Here is a 17,764-nt window from a genome sequence, read left to right as displayed (position 1 = left end):
GCACATCATTAATTCAAGGTTTGCTGCTGCAAATAGAAAACTGTTGAAAACGCAGAGTGGATTGGCCTTATGGCCGGCCAGGAGAGAAGCGTTCCCCACTACCGTCCTTCCCCGGCCGCTGCGGGCGTGCAGCATCCCCCTCCCGCAGGGGCGGCTGCCGGGTGTTCATGTGGATGCTGCCCCTGGGTTGGCCCTAGGGCCAGGGCACAGACCCCAAGGACAGCCCAGGGCAGCCTGCAAACTGCTCCAGCAAGGCCACGCTCATCTTCCTCACCTCCAACATCCCTCAAGCCCTTGCTTGCTTGGCCAGAGCTTGCTTGCTTGGCTTTGCTTTGAGCACGCGCTTAACCAGAGCTGAGCACCGAGGTTGGGCTGTCCCTGCTCGCCGCTGTGCCTCCATCCCAGAGCTGCCAGCAGCCTCCTCCCAGCACCCTGGATCAGCTCAACGACCTTCAGCACCTGGGTACCAACCCCTCCCAAACGCAGCCCACCTGTGCCCCAGCTCTGTGGGCCACCAGGAGCCACTGGGAGCCACCACGAGCCACCATGGCACACCAGCCCTGCCAGGCACACCAGCCCCGCTGCCCAGGGCTTTAGCTGTCAGCACACGTTGCCCGGGGCCGGGACTTGTGATCTCTTTAATTGCACACAGGAGAGCTGCTTAGTTTGCAGATTAGCGGGCGCTATTTCTGCCAAGGTCGGGGGGACACGTGAACTGTGACCTTCCCGCTGGCCGGTGGAAGAGGAGAGGGAGGGGGCAGCCCCACCCGGACACCCACTGCCCGGCCGGGGGGGTCATGGAGTGGCCGCCTCCAGCGCCGTGCCCGGGGCACCTAATCCCGAGCTCTCTGTTTGCAGCTCTTCGTTAGCTCTTAATAAGGCCTCTGAGACCGGTGCGGTTCAGCAAGGGCCGTGGCCATAGGGTCTGCAGCGCGTGGCGAGGATTTCATTATGGGTGGCTTCAGCTTGGTTTAATCCTGACTGGGTGGATTCAGCCAGGGAGACCTTGCCCAGGTGGGGGGACAGATATTCCCCCCGCAAATGGCGGTGAGACGGACAGACCACATCCCTTCCTGCGCTCACGCCATGCTCTGAACCAAGCACCGGGGAAGGAAGCTGGGGGATGCAGCACTGTGTGAAAAATAATAGGGAAATGAGAGAGGGCTCCTTCCTTTTTCCTGTTTAATAAATGGCCAAAGGCTCCTCTCATCTGCCTCGTCCCACCCGTCCCTCCAGGTCTATGTGCTGTGTGAAGCACAGCTCAGTCGGCCCCTTCCAGCGGGGCAGGATGCCGGTGGACGTGGGGCTGGTGGAGCGCGTGGGGGCCCGGCTTCATCCCTGGCTCCCGAGGGACCGTGCCCCGCCGTGTCCTGCCTCCCCGGGGAACGTCCGGGGGGCTTCTTCGTGCTCTTGCTTTGATGCCCTCGCCCGCAGGGTCTGCCCTCCAAAGGGAGCCCAGGTGGAGCCGGAGCCAGCCAGCGAGCTGGCACCGGTGGACCCACATTGCCTTCCAAAATACAACTGTCCCCCGGTGCTGGCAGAGCTCCCTGGGTGCTGGTGCCGGTGCATCTGGCAAAGTCCCGGCTCAGCCTCCAGCACGCGCACCGCAGCCACCTTACGTAAATGCCCGCAGCCGGCGCTGCTGATTTCTCAAAGCCCCTCAGAGCTCCAGGTCTTCCTCCCCTGATCCGGATTAGGCGGCGTGGATGGCATTAATCTGAAGCCAGGCACCTCCGCGGCTGCGGGGAATTATTGCCATGCTGTTAAGTAACGGGAGGGAGCAGCGCTGGCGGGAGCGGGTGTCTGGCAGGACAGAGGTCTCCAGCATGATGACCTCCAGCAGGATGGTCCTTCAGCCACTGTCCCTGTACGGACCCGCCATCACTGCGTGTCCCCGTGGTGGGTGCTGGTGAGAGATGCAACCGCTGCCATGTGGCCCGGAGCCACCAGCGCAAAATCAAGCGGGCTGCCCGACTTCTCGGTAGCCCCAACCACAGGTTCCTCTCGAGGACGGGAGCCCAGGAGGAAGCCTTGGCAGGGGCTTTTGGCACGTCCGCACCAGCGGGCTGGGGCAGGCGGTGGTGGGGTCGGTCCCTTTGCGTTGGCCTCATGGCTGCAGAGGACAGCTCGTGATGCCAAGGGCGGCAGACAGCCGGGAGCACGGCTCGGTATGCCTCTCCATCCTCATCGTCGTCCGGCAGGAATCCGCTGTCCCGTCTTCCCCCAGAGCAGCCCTGGTGCTCCCGGGCACCCTGGCAGCAGACGGTGGCTGTAGTTAATCGGTGCTAATCACCCTAGTGCAGCTCCAGCCAGCCACTTGCCCAGGAGGCCGCCGGCACGTGCATAGCCCACTCGCTGCTTGCCACGAGGAGCAAAGCCTTGGGGTCTGCGCCTGGGAGCTGTGAGGACCCTGGTGCTGTTTGCAGCCAGGAAAAGGACCCAGGGGGTCCTTCCCGACCCCCTCCCGGGAGCCCCTGAACCCCACTTCTCTTCTGCCCAGAGGCAGGGCACCCACAGATGGGGTGACACGAATGTGATTACAGGCACCCGGCTCACTCGGCCGCCCAATGCCTGCAGCATCTCCGTCTCCGCGCGGCCGGCAGCAAACGGCAAAGCCCCGGTGCAGGCAGCAAGCTCCCCGGGAGCAGACAGCTTGGCTGCTGCCCGCAAGCTGCCCACCTACCCACCGCCCCAAACACATTCCAGGGGCTTGCTGCCGTCCCACGCCGTTGGCAGTCCCCTCTCCAGGGGTTCTGCCCGAGGGATGGGGTTCTCCCCCCCCATCACCCCTCGCCCCCAGGGAAGATGAACAGCGGGGAGCAGGGTGGAAGCAGAGCCCCCGCTCCAGGACTGCTCCTGCCTGCACCCTGCCATGCTCAGCCGCAGGCTTCCCCCCGTAGCGGGGCCAGAGCGGGAGGAGGAGCGAGGAGGCTGGTCCTGGCGCTGGGGAGAGCAGAGCGCAGAGAAGGAGGAAGAGCACGGCGGCCGCTGTGGTGCCGAGCGAGCGGCACGGGGCACCGAGCGGGTGGGCCTGGCTGGAGGGGCCAGGGAGCGGGGGCACCGGGGTGGGTGCTGCCTGACCCCACACTGCCGCCCTGACGGGCAGCGTGTGCCAGGCAGGGCCGCCGGCACGTCCCACGGGAGGAAGCCGAGAGCGGCCGGTGCAGCATCGCGGCTCCGCTCTGCTCGGCTGCACCCCGAAAGCTCGGCTCGCTGCCCCCAGCACCTCGCAAGAGCTGCAGGAGCCCCGCACCGTGTCTGCGAGGGACGGTGAGTGTGTCGGGTGAGGTCCGGGCCTCCGCGTGCTGCCGGGATGCCAGCATGGCCTGTCCTCGCCGTGCACCGGGGCAGGATGGTGGCCCTGGGGCTGGGGCAGCAGCACGGGGTGATCCCCCCGCGGGAAAGAGCCGTTCACTGATCTGCCCCTCTCTGTCCCCGTGCACCCCGCAGGCTGGAGCCCCTGCGATGAGGAGTGTCCGGACCCCCAGCCTCCCCCAGCCGCCCCCCCGGTCCTGCTCCTGCCACGCTGCCTGCCTGCGGGGCACCCCGTCCCCATGAGCATCACCTTGGTGGCTGCACATCACCCGCTGGGACCTCCAGCCACTGGCTCGCTCGGGTACCGGGGGGCTGGTCCCCCCACACCACCCCCACCTTCGCCTTCCTCAACCGACTCCGTGGGCCAGCTAATGGCCAGCATCTGCCACTGAGCCCCGATGTGGGGCTGGGACGGGGACACAGTGCAGCTGGTGTCCCACCACTTCGGAGGATGGCAGCAGCAAGCTGGTACCACCGGGACATCAGCCGGGTGGTGGCGGAGGAGCTGCTGGCCAAGGCCGGGCGGGACGGCTGCTTCCTGGTGCGGGACAGCGAGTCGGTCTCGGGGGCATATGCCCTCTGCCTCCTGTGAGTCACCTGCCTGCTGCTGCTCGCGGCTTCTCTCTCTTGTCCCTTGCCGGGGCTGCTCTGTCCCTCTCCCCGCTCCAGGCTCCAGGCACAGCAATCTCGGCACTGCCCCTCAGGCTGGCACTGCCAAAACCTTGTGGAAAATCCTTCTTTTCCGCAGGGGATGTGGAAAGGGATGCCGGTGGGGCGCGCAGGGTGCCAGCTCTCTGGCACAGGGGTTTTCGGGTGATCCCCAGGTTGGACCAGGGGAAAACCCTGTGTCCTTGGGAGCAGGCAGAAGCCAGGGCCAGCAGCCCTGCCCGGCACCAGGGCTGCTGAAGGGAGAACCCGAAATCCAGGGCATGCCAAGCCCTTTCGGGCAGCCCGCCATCCCAGCCCCAGTGCGTGGGAGCAGGAGAGGCTGACTCGTATTGCCCTCCCTCTGCAAAAACAAACATCCCCTGTCCCTCCAACCCCCAACGCGGCCGCATCCGGACCGTGACACCCGCTGTTAACATCTCAGATGCCGGGACTTCAGGGCTGCATCCCCCGCCGCCCACGGGGCCCCCCACCATCTCCACACTTGGGACCGGGCTTACAGCCCCTGAGAGCATTGCTGCTGGGGCTGCTTGCACCCTTCCTGCTGCCTGCACCCTTCCTGCAGCCCAGAGACACATCTGCAGCGGGGAGCACGCGGGGCGGCGCCTCGGCAGCTTTGGCAGGATGCCACCCCCTTTCCTACGGCTGGCCTGGCCCGGCACACGGGACAAATTGCAAACACATGGTGCTGAGGGGTGTCGGGGGGGTGCGGGGCACGCCGGGGGTGCAGCCGGCAGCCGCCCCAGCTCTGCCAGCATCCCGGCGCCGAGTCAGAGGTCAGGCCGATGCCAGACGGGATGGTGGCACGGGCAGGGATGTGCAGCGGCCTCGGAGCAAGTACGACTGTGGTGTCGCAGCCACGGGGAGCGCAGCGCCGGGCTCTGTCTGGCCAAAACCCCTCGGTGCCGTGTGGAGCCACGGGGCCGTAGGTACCACAGCGAATGCTGGCAGAGACGTGGCTGAGCGCCCGGCGTGCCGTGGCTGTGCCGTGGCCGTGCCCACTGCAGGCAGAGTGCTGTTTGGAGGCAGGGGTACACCGCGCATCCTCCCCTGCAAACGAGTACAGACCCAGAGCTGAGGGTGATGCTTTTATTTCCAGAAATGAGAGCTCAGTTCCTCTCTCTGCAGAGGGGACGGGGCGTTTGCATCAGGGCTGGGTGCCAGGCACCCCCCACCGCAGCCACGTGTGTCGTGGGGGGCGCGATGGGGGACCCTCGTCTGCTCTCTCCCAGGTTCCAGCGGCATGTCCACACCTACCGCATCCTCCCTGATGACGAGGGGCTGCTCTCTGTCCAGGTGGGTGCAGCGGCGGGTGCCCAGAGGCTGGGTGCCGCTGGAGTGTGCTCCCTGCCCCGGCTAACAGCTCTGGGCACTGTGCTGGGGTGGCCACCAGCTGCAAGCGGGGGCACAGGCAGGATGCAGGTGCGAAGGGGCTGGGGTGCTCAACTCCCCCGCCAGCCTCCGTGCAGCGCCCGGAGAGGTGGCGTCCGCCTGCCCTCGCTGACACGCCAGCGCTGCGAGCAAGCGGTGCGGTTTGCTTTTTGCACGAGCTGCCTGCAACACCCAGCACGGCAGGATGCGAGCACTTTGCAGCCACCCCTTCGGCACGGGGCCGTCTGGGAAGGCTGCCTCCCCGCTGGCTCCACGGCTGCTGCCAGCCTGCCGAGGCAGCGCAGCAAAACGCTTGTCCCCTTCCTGCCACTGTCCCCTGCCCCGGCCTGGCCACACAGGACTGATCGCCGCGGCATCTGTCCCCACAATGTCTGTCCTGGCCGCTGGCTCGGCCTCGCTTCCTCTCTTTGGTGTCACTTCACAGTTTCTCCTGGTACCTGGCTCTCTGCAGCCACCCCTTCTAACACCCTAAAAAGAGCATCCCGAGGGTCCCTAGGGAGCATCCCTGTCTGCTGCCTGAGGCAGATGTCTCTGCACTCCTCTCCTTGCTCTGCTGCCCTGCCAGGGGCCGGGGTGAGCTCCCCATGGGGCCGGCGTCCAGCTGGCACCTACAGCTCACCGTGGGCACATTTTGGGGGACAGACCCGCTCGACATGGCAGGCTGGTCCGCAGCCTGGCGAGGGGCTGCCCTGGCACGCGGAGCTGGTGAAGAGGGGGACGTGATGGTGTTTGCCCCCTCTCTGCCTCCCCAGACCATCCAGGGCATCCAGGCCAAGTGCTTCCGCACCCTCCCCGACCTGATCGGCGCCTACCAGCAGCCCAACAACGGGCTGGTGACGCCCCTGCTCTACCCCGTGCACCGGGCGAGGCAGGCGGCCGACGAGGACTCGGGTGAGCCGGGGAGGGGGCAGTGGGGACCGCGCCAGGCTGCGAGCGGGGAGGGGGTCCCGCTGAGCCGGCTGTCCTCTGCCCGCAGACGGGGAGGACGGCCGAGGCGGTGGGCACGCGGCGAGCGCGGGCCCGGCTGGGGGAGCCGGGGCGGGCGCGTGGCTCAGCGCTCCCATCGCCGGCCGGACCCACATCTCGCAGAAGCTGCACCAGAGGCTGCAGGAGCAGGTGCACAGCAGGTAACGTGCCCCTGCCCACCCCAGGCTGCTGGAGGCGATGGGGTGGGCACGGCCACCCCTCCCTTGCCATGCTGGCACCCTGGCGGGAGATCTTTCCAAAGATGCTCACCCGCCTTTGCAGCCCGGCCAGCGACTTCATGGGCTTCATGGCCGAGTACCTGAACCACCACCTGCAGCTGGACCTGGAGGCGCTCCGCCACGGGCACCCGCAGCTGCGCCATCTCAGCACCGCACTCGTCACCGCCTGCCGGGCGCTGCACAGGCGAGTGTCCCGGCGGGGACCAGCCCCCGGGGCCACCTACCTCATCCCCGTCCCCTTCATGGTGGCGGAGCATCTCCACCGAGGCTCAGGAGATGTCTGCGCTGGCTCTCACCTGCTCCTCTCCTCCGCAGTGAGATCGACTTCACGCTGGCGGGTCTGGAGACCCTGGCCAGGGTGTTCGACCCCCCTGCGTCCCCTCGCAGCCCAGCCAGGGAGCAGGTGAGCCCCCTTCGGGCCGCCGCAGCCCCCAGCTGCCCGCAGGTGCCTTGTCGCATGTGACTGGGTGCAGCTGGTCTGCGGGGGAGGTGGTTGGGGCGGTTTTGGTGCCTGTTGGCACCCAAAGGTGCTGCACACCCCATGGTGCTGCCGGTGGTCCCTGGGTGCTGTGTGTGCCGGGGTTCCCGGCTCCCCGTGGCCTGGGACAAGCAGGGACTCATTCCTGCACCTGGTCCAGGACGTGGCGAGGGGAAGCTGCTTCTCCTGCCAGACCCCAGGGATGCCCACGTCTCAGGGTGCAGCCTGGACCCGCAGGGAGGAATCCACCGGTCCAGTGCCACCGCGCTGCTCCAAAAATATCCGTCCTTCCCCTCAGGGTCTCCTGACCAGCGATCCTGACCTTGAGCTGCTCCTCAACAAGATATCTACCGTCAACCATCTCCTCTCTTCGCTGGAGAAGAAGGTGCCTGCCCGCCCCGCGATGCCAGGCTGGGGAAGCCTGGATGGGTGCAGGGGGAGCACGGCCACTGCTGACCACAGCCACTGCTAACCATGGCCACCGCCTGGCTCTGCCGGTGCCCTGGGCTGGAGAACCTCACTCTGCTCCAGCAAACCCCTCACCTAAATTAAACCCTCCAGCAAAGCAAGCTGCCGGCGGTGGCACAGCCCCGGGGTCCCCTCGGGGCAGGACAGGCTGGGTGACCAGCGCTCCCAGTTAGCCCAGTGTCCCCAGACCAGTGCCCGTCTCTCCCGTAGGTGCTGAAGTCGCTGCAGGAGACGGTGTCGAGGCACAACCTGGCGCTGCCCAGTGTGGTGGCAGTCCCCCCGCCAGCCGCCAAGCCCCTGGCCGTGCAGAGCTTCGAGGTGAGGGCGGGGGACGTGGTGGGGCCCCGGCATCGCTGCTTGGGCAGGGCAGGCGCGGGGCCGACCTGGGAACCGCATCCCCGTCTGCAGGTGAAGATGGGCAAGTCACAGCGGGCAGCCCTGACGGTGGACGTGGAGTCGGGCACGGTGGCCATCACCAAGGCGGGCAGTGGGTCCCCAGAGGAGACCATCCCGCAGGACAAAAGTAAGGGGCTGCTGACCCCCCACCGGCCGCCGATGGGGCGCTACGGGGCCATGGGATTCCCTGGCGCAGGCCTGATGCCAGAGTGATGGGCTGCAGACCCAGTTGCACCCCAAGCCCCCATCCCACACTGCCTGCTGCCCCCACGGCAGGAGGTGGGGGACCACCATTGCCCCCCTCATGCCCGGCGTTCAGTCCTGCAGCTGATCAAATACCAGAGCGTGCAGAGCAAGGTGAGGCTGGTGTACGACCGGGAGCCGCAGAGGAGCCTGAGCAGAGACTTTGTCTTCCTCAGCGCCCGGGTAAGCGGCGCCGGCTGCGCTCACGGGGTGTCCTGGGGGAATGCAGACCCGTTATGTAGCAATGCGGGAAATGAGTGGTCTCAGGGTTGAGACCACCCCTGCAAGCCGGCTCCTATGCCTGGGGGTGACGTCCCCATGACCCCAGCACCGGCACCTTCTGGGGTGCTGCAACTCCTGGCTCCCCTTTGGGACCCTAAGACACCCGTATCGTCCCACAGAAGCGAGAGGCCTTTTGCCAGCTGCTGCAGCTGATGAAGATCCAGCACTCCAACCTGGACGAGCCTGACCTCATCTCAGTGTACGTCGGGACATGGAACATGGGTAAGGGGCCAGGATAAGGTCGCATTGTCCTTGGGAGGCTGTCATGGCTTGTCGTGAGCCTGGGTGCGTTTTGGGAGGTGAGGGCTTCAGGGACCTGCCCCAGGAAACCTGAGGTCCAAGCTGGTCTTCAGTGGGAGGAGGAGGCTGGAGAAGACCCCAACCTGGCCGCTTTCGGGTTTGCCCGTCCCGTCGTGATCCACTCGCCCAGTGGCTGTCAGGGAAATGGAGGAGCTGGGGTACTGGGAGAGTTCTGGGTGGTAGCAGTAAATCCCAGCGTCAGTCTGGGACATGCATGGGTGAGCCATGGGGCTGGCACGATGCTTCCCGTCCCCGGTGGCTCCTGGAGATGCATAGGGTCTGGGGTTGGAGGGGAGCTCGGGAAGCCAGGCATGCTGTCCCCCCCCGGTGACCCGCCGTCCCCTGCCCACAGGCAGCACGCCGCCGCCCCGCTCCCTCGCCTCCTGGCTGACCTCGAGGGGCTTGGGGCGCACGCAGGACGAGACCACTGCCTGCATCCCCCACGACATCTACGTTATCGGCACCCAGGAGAACTCCCTGGGCGACCGCGAGTGGGTCGAGTTCCTCCGCGCATCTCTGAAGACCCTGATGACCATCGACTACCGAGTGGTAACGTCAGGACGCAGCCTGGACCCCTCCGGCTGTGCCTGGGGAGGCACCCGGTGCCGAGCAGGCTAAAGACATCCCCCGGCAGTCTCGGGGAGCTGGTTGCCAGCAGCCATCGCCCCAGGGCTCTTACCCCCAAACCCAGGGTCCTCTCCCGCCCTAAATGCAGCCCAGGGAACCTCCTATGCCCCATGGCCTCCGTGCAGGAGCCACCTTTCAGGGATGGGTTGGCTCACCTTGCTGCTTCTCCACCCACGTTGCCCCTCCGCAGGTCGCCCTGCAATGCCTCTGGAGCATCAAGATCGTGGTGCTGGTGAAGCCCGAGCACGAGCGGCGCATCAGCCACGTCCATACCTCCAGCGTGAAAACTGGGATCGCCAACACGCTGGGTAGGGATGGGGACGGGGATGCCCCAGAGGGAGGGGGCAGCCTGGGGGCCATCCCAGGACCTCCGGGCCCCCCCAGAGCTCAGTGCCTGGCACATCCCTGCAGGGAATAAGGGAGCCGTGGGCGTCTCCTTCCTCTTCAACGGGACCTCCTTTGGCTTCGTCAACTGCCACCTGGCCTCTGGCAGCGAGAAGACCCACAGGTGACGGAGGGGCGTGGGGGGACGGGGCTGCCCCGAGGCAGGTGGGTGTCTCAGGGGGCTGGAGGAGCCCTGTGGGGCTGTCCCTGTCCCCACCTGGCAGGGGAAGGATGAGGATGAGGTGTCCCTGGGGTGGCTCACACGGTGCTGCTGTCCCCCCCCTAGGCGTAACCAGAACTACAGTGACATCCTGCGTTCCCTGGTCCTGGGCGACAAGCGGCTCAGTGCCTTCGACCTCACCCTGCGCTTCACCCACCTCTTCTGGTTCGGGGACCTCAACTACCGCCTGGACATGGACGTGCAGGTGGGACCCTGCAGGCACTGCGGCTGGGGACGGCGGCACGCTGGTGGCAGCGCTGGTGCAGCCGCAGGGGTGAGAGGAGCTGGGGCTCACCATGCCTTCCTCTCCCGGCGCAGGACATCCTTGCCCATATAACCAAGAAGGAGTTTGAAGCCCTCCTGGCTGTCGACCAGCTCAACCTGGAACGGGAGAAGAACAAGGTGTTCCTGCGATTCAGTGAGTGCAGGGGCGAGCCTGGGGAACATCAATGTGCACCATGCAAGCCCCTCGGGGCAGGTCCCTGGGCTCTGCGTCCCGAGAGCACGCAAGCATGGGGACAGTCAGAGGGGCCAGGGGTGCCAGCCATCGGTGTGAGCCCTGGATGGGGACCATGACACCCCATGGGGACTCTCCCCAGCTGGTTGCAGCTGTGGGGACAGGCAGGGATGCTGGCCCTGTGCCACCTCTGTGTCTTGGTTCCCAGGCGAGGGTGACATCTCCTTCCCGCCCACGTACCGGTACGAGCGGGGCTCCCGGGACAGCTACATGTGGCAGAAGTTCAAGCCCACGGGGGTGAGTTCCTGGAGCGTCCCACGAAGCTGCAGGACATCACCGGGGGACAGGGACGGCAGACTCGGACTGTGCCGGGCGGGCTGCGTGGTGATGTGCAGCCCTCACGCCTCCGCCAGCCCGTTCCCTCCCCAAGGGGGTCTGGGCAGGAGGGAGCTGACTTTCTGGGCTGCTTTTCTGGGCTGGGGGGAGCCAGACCCAAGGGGGCACCGAAGCCAGCTGCTTTCCCCATTTGTAGATGAGGATCAATGTCCCCTCGTGGTGTGACCGCATCCTGTGGAAGTCGCACCCGGAGACCCACGTTGTCTGTAACTCCTACGGTGAGTGAGACCCCGGGGCCGGGGGGAACCCTGGGGTGGCCAGCGCTGCCCAGGACCCCGGGGCTCAGGGACCGTCACCCAGCTGCCCCCTCCCACCATCCAGGCTGCACCGATGACATCGTGACCAGCGACCACTCGCCTGTCTTCGCCACTTTCGAGGTGGGAGTGACGTCGCAGTTTGTGCCCAAGAAGGGTAAGGGGTTTGGGGTCTGTCACCCCCCGTGCCCGGTTTGGGGTGAGCCTTGGCTGCAGGTGCTCGGCTGGCACACACCGACCCGCCAGTACCTGCCTGCAGCTCCCGGATCTGGCCCCGAGCCCCTGGCCTGCATCGAGTGGGAGAGCATCGAGGTGATCGTGAAAACAGCCAGCCGCAGCAAGTGCTACATCGAGTTTCACTCCTACTGCCTGGAGGGTGAGGTGGCCCCGCGGGGCCGGGGTGCCGGGGCTGTGCCGGGGGGGCGAGCCGGCCCCAGCTGGAGCTGTGTCCCCTGCTCTTCCCCGGCAGAGGCCCAGCGGAGCGGGGAGAACACCTCCCAGAGCTGCGACATCCCCGGCTTCCTCAAGCTGGGCTGGTCTGCAAAGCATCTGCCCGTGGTACGCACTGGGGCGGGTGGGCAGACGCTGGCCCCCCCTGGTCCTCGAGCATCCTCCTCCCTCCTCTTCCCCATCCCTCCTGCTGGCTCCGTACCCTGAGCCCCAAGGGGTGCCGGGGGCTGTCACCGTCCCCCCCAGGACAGAGCCACCCCTATGCCACCCTACCCTGCGACACCCCTCCCCGAGCACCCCTCTCTCTGCGTGCAGCTGAACCCCATCCTGCCCGACCTGGAGTACCTGGGGGACCAGCACCTGCTCCTCAGCATCAAGGGTGTGGAGAGCTGCGAGTCCTACGGTGCGTGCAGGACGGTGGCGTGGGGGCCGCCATGGTGGCATGGGGGGTGCCAAGCATAGCCCCCGCAGGGCTCAGCTAACAGCCTGCTGGGTGGAAGGTTTTGCAGCTGAAGCTTGGCAGGAGGGACCCCGGCACCCTCCCCGCTCCAGGGTGCCGCTGCGTACGGGGGGCTTGCCTGCCCGCCGAGCTGCCCGGAGCGGGGGGTAACGCAGGCGTGTGCTGTGCCTGCAGGCGAGTGCTGCATCGCAATGAGGTCAATGATCGGCAGCATGGCCCAGCAGTTCGAGACCTTCCTCTTCCACCGCGGCGAGGAGACGGGCTCCATGCGCGGCTGGATGAAGGTCCGGGTCCCCAAGGACAGGCACAGCACCCGCGAGAGGCTCTACGGTAAAGGCGGCCACGCACCAGCCCCCTCCCGTCACCCTGGGCATGGGGACTCAGGGCCACGCTCGGGCACGGCATGGCTGAGAGCTGCCCATGCCCATGCTGCCCTCCTGGACCCTGGCCGTGGGCAGGGGCCGTGCAGTGCCCAGTGGAGAGAGGCCAGACTTCGGTGCCTTTGCAGAGTGGATCAGCTTCGAGGAGGAGGATGCCGAGCCGGCGGCAGATGCCCCAGCGTGTCCCAAGCCCCCCGTGCAGCGCCTCAGGTACCCACCTGGGCTCAGCCCCACCACGAGCCCTGGCCGTGGGGCGATGCTGAGCCCTCTCCCGCTGTGCTTCGCAGGAGCCGGCCCCGCAGCCTCCCGGAGTCAGCTGCCGGCTACACCAACCCAGCCTACTTCATCTTCGAGGGGGTCCCCAATGCATGGGCGCCGGCCCCCAGCGCGGGCGAAGCCCACAACAAGCAGGCGGAGAGCCTGGCCGAGGGCCAGCGGCGCCGGAGTCCCCTCAGGGCACGGGTCCCTTCGCCCTCAGAGGAGGAGCGGTGGGGCGGCCGGCCCCGCTGTGTGCCAGGGGCCCCATCCCGTGGGCACCCGCTTAGCCCCCCCGGCGTGGGCCAGCAGAAGAGACCCAAATCGGCTGTGTTGGTGAGGGACGCACCGGGGCTGGGCGACTGCTCGCTGACGGCGCTGCACATGGCCACCTGCCTGAGCCAGCTGGACCGGGCGTCCCCTGAGCGCAGAGGGGACAGCCAGAAGACCCTGCTGCACCAGACCCACGGCGCCCTGGAGCCGCCGCCGCGGCCCTGCCGGGAGGTGCCGAGGTGCATGCCGGATGCTCGCCAGCATGGCCGCCCTGGAGAGGTACTGCTGTGGTTCCCGTGGGGCTCTGGACCTCAGCCGGGGGGCTTGGGGAGCTCAGGGAGGGGAGGGGACCTGCATTTGGCCGTGGGGCCACCAGCAGATGCCGGGTCCCATCCCCATGGCGGTGCTCTGCCTGGTGGAGCCACCACGGCGCAGGCAGTGGGATGCGGTGGAAGGTGGAGGAGCAGCAATGTACCCGGTTCATGCACATGGGGTGAGGACGGGAAGGTGGGGACTTCGTGGCCCTGGTGTGACGCTGCTGGCGTGTGTCCTTGTTCTTCTTTCCCCAGTGGCCCTGCGACAGGGGCGAGCGGTCCCGCAGCGTTGGTGGGTGCCTGGGCCACCTCGGCTTGCAACAGGATGTGGAAGGGCTGCAGGAGCGTGGCTGGGACCACCTGGAGATCTTCAGGTACACCCAGGCCCTGGAGCTCGGAAAGGGGGGCACGGTGCGGGCCAGCTCCTGTGGCCCTGGGGTCCCTGGCAGAGCCCCATGCCCTGAGGGGGAAGAGAGATGAGCCTCGGGGTGGGCATGCAGCAGGGCAGGGGCAGGAGGATATCAAGTCCCCAGATCTCCGCGGATGCCCGGGGCCGTGCGGGCTCCCCGCTCCCTCTCGGTGGCTCCCCCAGTGCTTGCTGTCCCTCGCCGTGTGCGCAGAGATGTCACGCAGCGGGACCTGCTGGAGGCCGGGCTGCTCAGCCCGACCCATCCCCAGCTCGTCCACGGCAAGCTCGGCGAGAGCACTGCGGTGAGCCTGCCGTGGAGACCTGACCTCGGACCCAGCGACTAGAACACCTATCCCCACCCCAGCACCCGCCTGCGCTCTCCTCTGTGGAGCTCCCGGGATGGGCAGAGAGCTGCCAAGGAGGACCGGGCAGGCAGGCACCCAGGGCTGGACCTATTGGCCATGCTCCCAACTTGCCTGGCCTCACCAGCAAGCAACTGGTGTTTCTCAGTTGGAAAGTCTCAGAAGGCTCCTGCGGCCATTGGGACGGACACTTTCCAGGTCTCGCCGCCTGTCTCCATCCTCCCTCCCCAAAGCGATGGAAGGACCACGCTGAGCCCCACCAGCGAGGAGGGACGGGGGACAGGGGAGATATTGAGGCCACTTGGGAAGTGGGGACTGCTGGGTGCTTTGGACCTCGAGGCTCAGCCTCTCCGGGTGGCCGAAGTGCAGCCGGCAAGGGCACAGCAGCATGTGTGGCCAGCCCAGCCCCGCACACCCTCATGCCTTCAGCCTCAGCAGCTGCTCCCTCCTCCCCAGGCTCAGCCCCGGTCGGACAGCGTTCCCAGAGGACTTCTACAGCAGCCGCTCCTGAGGCTGCGGTGCCATTTCCTTACGAGATGCCCCTTGCTATCCCCATCCAGAATAAAGTCTCAGGGACACTGGGGTGCGTGTGTGCAACGCCTGGTTCTGTGCAGGGGCAAGGAGTGAGGGTGCCAAGCCGAGGCAAGCCATGTGGGGAGAGTACTGGCTGCCGGTGCCTCGGCTGCTCCAGGAGCATCGCCCCCTGCCTCCCACTGTTTAATTTGGGACCCCGCAAACCCCAGCCCTCGAGGCTGCCCTTGCCTGGTGTCCCGTGGGGCTCCCACCCAGGGCTGGGCTGGCTCTGCCCTCGGCGGGTGCTTGCGGTGGCACGGTTCCCCCCCGAACGTGCCGGCTCTGCCTGCTCAGCCCTGCACGCCAGCGGTCCCCCACGCTCTGCCTCTGCAGCTGAGCATCCCCGGGCTGCCCCTTGCACCTCTGCTCACCCGAGCCGGCCCGCTCGTGGCCACGGTCCCCCGCGTCTCAGGGTGCACCCGTTCACCCCCACCGTGCCTCGTTCATCGCGACGCTGACGTGTTTGTGTGGCACCCACCCTTCGCCCACCTGCACGCTCGCAAAGGAGTTAAATCCCCCCGGACCGGGAACGGCTCTGCAGGCAGTGGGGGCACACGCTTCCCCCAAAACACAGGGACAACCCGATCCGGCAGGGCCCCGGCTGCTGCGACACCTGAGGTGGCCCCGTTTTTGGGGACACTATGCCCAGGCTGGCCTCAAGGTGGCAGTGGCCACCTTTGTCCCCAGGATTGCCCCGCAGGGCTGGGGTGCCAGCAGGGCAGCACCCCGGGGTGCGGGCACTGCTGGGAGCCCTGTGGCCCCAGTGGGGCAGGGAGGCTGCCCTGGGGCGGGCAAGGGGCCATGGTCCCCATGGGCAGGGGGCTGTGGTCCCCACGGACGCAGGGCTATGGCGCCCGTGGTTGAGGAGCCGTGGTCTCCATGAGTGAGGGCCCGTGGTCCCCATGGCCAAGGGTCCTTGTCCCCCACTGGGAAAAGGCTGCGACCCCATGGGTGAGGCCCACACGTTCCATGTCTGGGGGGCTGCTGCGGGGGCTGCAGATGGCCCAAAGCCTGCGAGGGCGATGGATGGGACGGGAGTGCAGTAGGGTGAGCCCTGCAGGCAGCCCCTGGGGCGGGCAGGGGTGCGGGCAGGGGTGCGGGCAAGGACACTGCGGGCTCCTGCCCCCGCCTCCGCCCGCCTCCAGCCCTGCCTCTCCCGGGCACTTTGCTCCCAGTGGCGGGCGAGCAGGAGCGGGCACGGACGGCACAGCGCAGCAACGGGCAGCCCGCAGCCCCGCCAGCATGGCCCCCGGCCCCGTGGGGCGCAGGCGCTCCCCGGGGGAGCCCCGATCCTGAGAGCTGCCCAGCCCAGGACCGCAGGTGAGCCGGGGCAGCCCGTGCCTGGTGGAGGGCAGCAGCCAGGACAGCCCCACCATAGCCATGACGTGGCCACGCACACCCAGCCGGGCTTTGGGGGGCCCTGTGGGGAGCAGCTTTGGCCCCATGAGGGACAGAGGTGGGATGCCCGGGGCTGGATGGGGGTGGGGTGGGGGTCAGCCAGTTCTCTCCATCCCTCCGCCATCCCCAAATCCCTCCGTGCATCCTCCTCCCTAACATGCTACTGCCTTCCTCCCTCCCCAAGGGCCTTCATCATTCCTGGTGCGGCCACCTCCTCTCCTTCATCTTCCTTGCCATCCCCCAAATCACTGCCTCCTTGCAGGGCGAAGCTGCCCCTTGGGCTGCTGCAGCGTCAGGCTCCTGCCCTTCCCTGGGGAGGCGGAGGGACAGGGACAGGGACAGCCCACCCAAAGGCAAAAGGAAACCCTCACCTCCCACCCCGCTGAGAAAGGGGGTCACCTCGGAGCAGGGGACGTGCCGGACAGCAAGGGAAGCACCCGGCCCCGCTGGCATCCCCGGTGCCCGAGCAGCACGGGCAGATCATGCTTTGCCTGCTCTTGCAGCCGAAAGGAAGGATCGAAAAGAAATTAGGTCATGCTCAACTTGTGCCGGGGCTTTGGCTGCACAAACCATGTGACGATTAGGGACAAGGGTCCTTCTGCAGGATGTTTTGCATAATTTCCCCTTGTTTTGCAATTTCCAAGAGCTTAGGTGAGAAGAAAAGCCCTGTTTTTCCCGTGCTCCTGTGGCAGCCGGTCCCAGGCTCGCCCAGCCCCGTATCCCTTGGTGGCTGCTCACTCCCTTCCAAAATCCACTCTCCTGTCCCCTCTCCAAAGCTCCTGCCCGCTACACCACCATCCCCGACCCCCTGTCCCGTCCTGCCAGCGGGCAGGACTTTGTCTCCGGGGCAGAGTCTGCCTTCGGTGCTGCCCCACTCATTCATTTTATTGGTGCCTTTCCAACGCCCCCATAAATCCCCAGGGCAGGCAGCCTGAGCCAGCTGCTGGGGCACCCCGGGCTGGGGGCACCCCGGATGGGGGCGGCTGCCGGCTCCCACCGGGGCCGGTGCTGCACGTGGGGCTGAAGGATGGCTTCAGGCTGGGCACAGCCGCAGGGCTGGGAGCCAAGGCAGAGCTCCCGTTCCTGCGGCAAAGGGCCAAGGGCAGCACATGCCCCCCAACACACGGCCCCGTGGCCGGCGCCTGCCCCTTCCCGCTGGCGGATGGCTGTGCGGGTGTTTTGCAGGACCCCTCGCTGCTTCCCCGGGCATGTGCGGGGGCCAGCTCGCAGGGAGATGTGCTTGCCGTGGGCAAGGGATTCCCCAGCATCGCAGCCCTCGTGCATCCACAAAACAGGCAGGGCAGGAGCAGGCATCGCCTTCCCAGCTCCATGTCCTTTCCCGGCAGTGCCTCCCACCTCCCGCTCCAAGCGAGCCCGAACGCTTGGCTCAGACCCCACCATGGCTGCAGTCGGTCCCTCCTTGAAAAGCCAACGCTGGAGAGGCTGTGGCCAGGGAGAGCCTTGCTGGGGACGTCAGCAAGGAGTAGGAACGGGTCTGGCGGTGACGTGTCCTCAGGGTGGACTGATGTGAATCAGTAATTTAAACCACTGATTTTGATCACGACTAAGATGAGGAAGCAGGAAACCTGTTGAGATAAAGCTTGCCAAATGTCATCTTCTTTCGCATTGTTATTTTTTAGTGGTTATCCCCAAAGGAAGCTTGCTTAGGAATGGTTAAATCACACTGCTGAGTGCTGACCCTGACCGTGCTCGGGCTTTATCAGCTGGCAGAAGCCACGTACCTGCGCTCTCCTCCAAGCAGCTCGGCACCACGCATCTACTCAGGCTCTTTTTCCTTATGTGTTTC

At 66.8% G+C, this 17,764-nt stretch overlaps 1 protein-coding gene across 4 annotated transcripts; it reads left to right on the top strand.

Moving 5' to 3' along the window:
* Positions 1-3,086: 3,086 nt before the first annotated feature.
* Positions 3,087-14,565, top strand: LOC140658643 (phosphatidylinositol 3,4,5-trisphosphate 5-phosphatase 2-like). 4 transcript variants are annotated; one of them, XM_072877314.1, is made up of 28 exons: positions 3,087-3,270; positions 3,451-3,903; positions 5,214-5,277; positions 6,126-6,264; positions 6,350-6,500; positions 6,622-6,762; positions 6,894-7,023; positions 7,355-7,441; positions 7,735-7,842; positions 7,933-8,047; positions 8,240-8,346; positions 8,565-8,667; positions 9,098-9,294; positions 9,563-9,680; positions 9,784-9,880; positions 10,043-10,181; positions 10,295-10,394; positions 10,642-10,730; positions 10,966-11,047; positions 11,151-11,240; positions 11,343-11,459; positions 11,553-11,641; positions 11,849-11,936; positions 12,168-12,323; positions 12,502-12,583; positions 12,661-13,180; positions 13,471-13,589; positions 14,443-14,565. In XM_072877314.1, exons 2-28 carry the CDS (start codon positions 3,767-3,769, stop codon positions 14,495-14,497), a joined length of 3,420 nt encoding a protein of 1,139 aa, XP_072733415.1. In that variant the 5' UTR covers positions 3,087-3,270; positions 3,451-3,766; the 3' UTR covers positions 14,498-14,565. The 4 variants fall into 4 exon arrangements, with proteins under 4 accessions (XP_072733415.1, XP_072733413.1, XP_072733412.1 ...); XM_072877312.1 differs by lacking the exon at positions 14,443-14,565 and having other exon boundaries at positions 6,894-6,981; positions 13,471-13,825; XM_072877311.1 differs by lacking the exon at positions 14,443-14,565 and having other exon boundaries at positions 13,471-13,825.
* Positions 14,566-17,764: the final 3,199 nt, after the last annotated feature.

The sequence above is a fragment of the Ciconia boyciana genome, chromosome 12, assembly GCF_034638445.1.
Source record: "Ciconia boyciana chromosome 12, ASM3463844v1, whole genome shotgun sequence".
Classification (NCBI taxonomy): Eukaryota; Metazoa; Chordata; class Aves; order Ciconiiformes; family Ciconiidae; genus Ciconia; species Ciconia boyciana.
The sequence above is the reverse complement of the archived record's forward strand: the minus strand, read 5'-3'. Positions and strand labels throughout refer to the sequence as shown.

What these genes read in the sequence shown, in the direction of transcription:
- LOC140658643 (XM_072877311.1), top strand. Translation starts at nt 3,767, where the DNA reads ATGGCAGCAGCAAGCTGGTACCACCGGGACATCAGCCGGGTGGTGGCG. An exon ending in TGGCCGTGCAGAGCTTCGAG is followed by an intron (nt 7,843 to 7,932) that starts GTGAGGGCGGGG and finishes CCCCGTCTGCAG; the next exon opens with GTGAAGATGGGCAAGTCACA. An exon ending in AGCATGGCCGCCCTGGAGAG is followed by an intron (nt 13,181 to 13,470) that starts GTACTGCTGTGG and finishes TTCTTTCCCCAG; the next exon opens with TGGCCCTGCGACAGGGGCGA.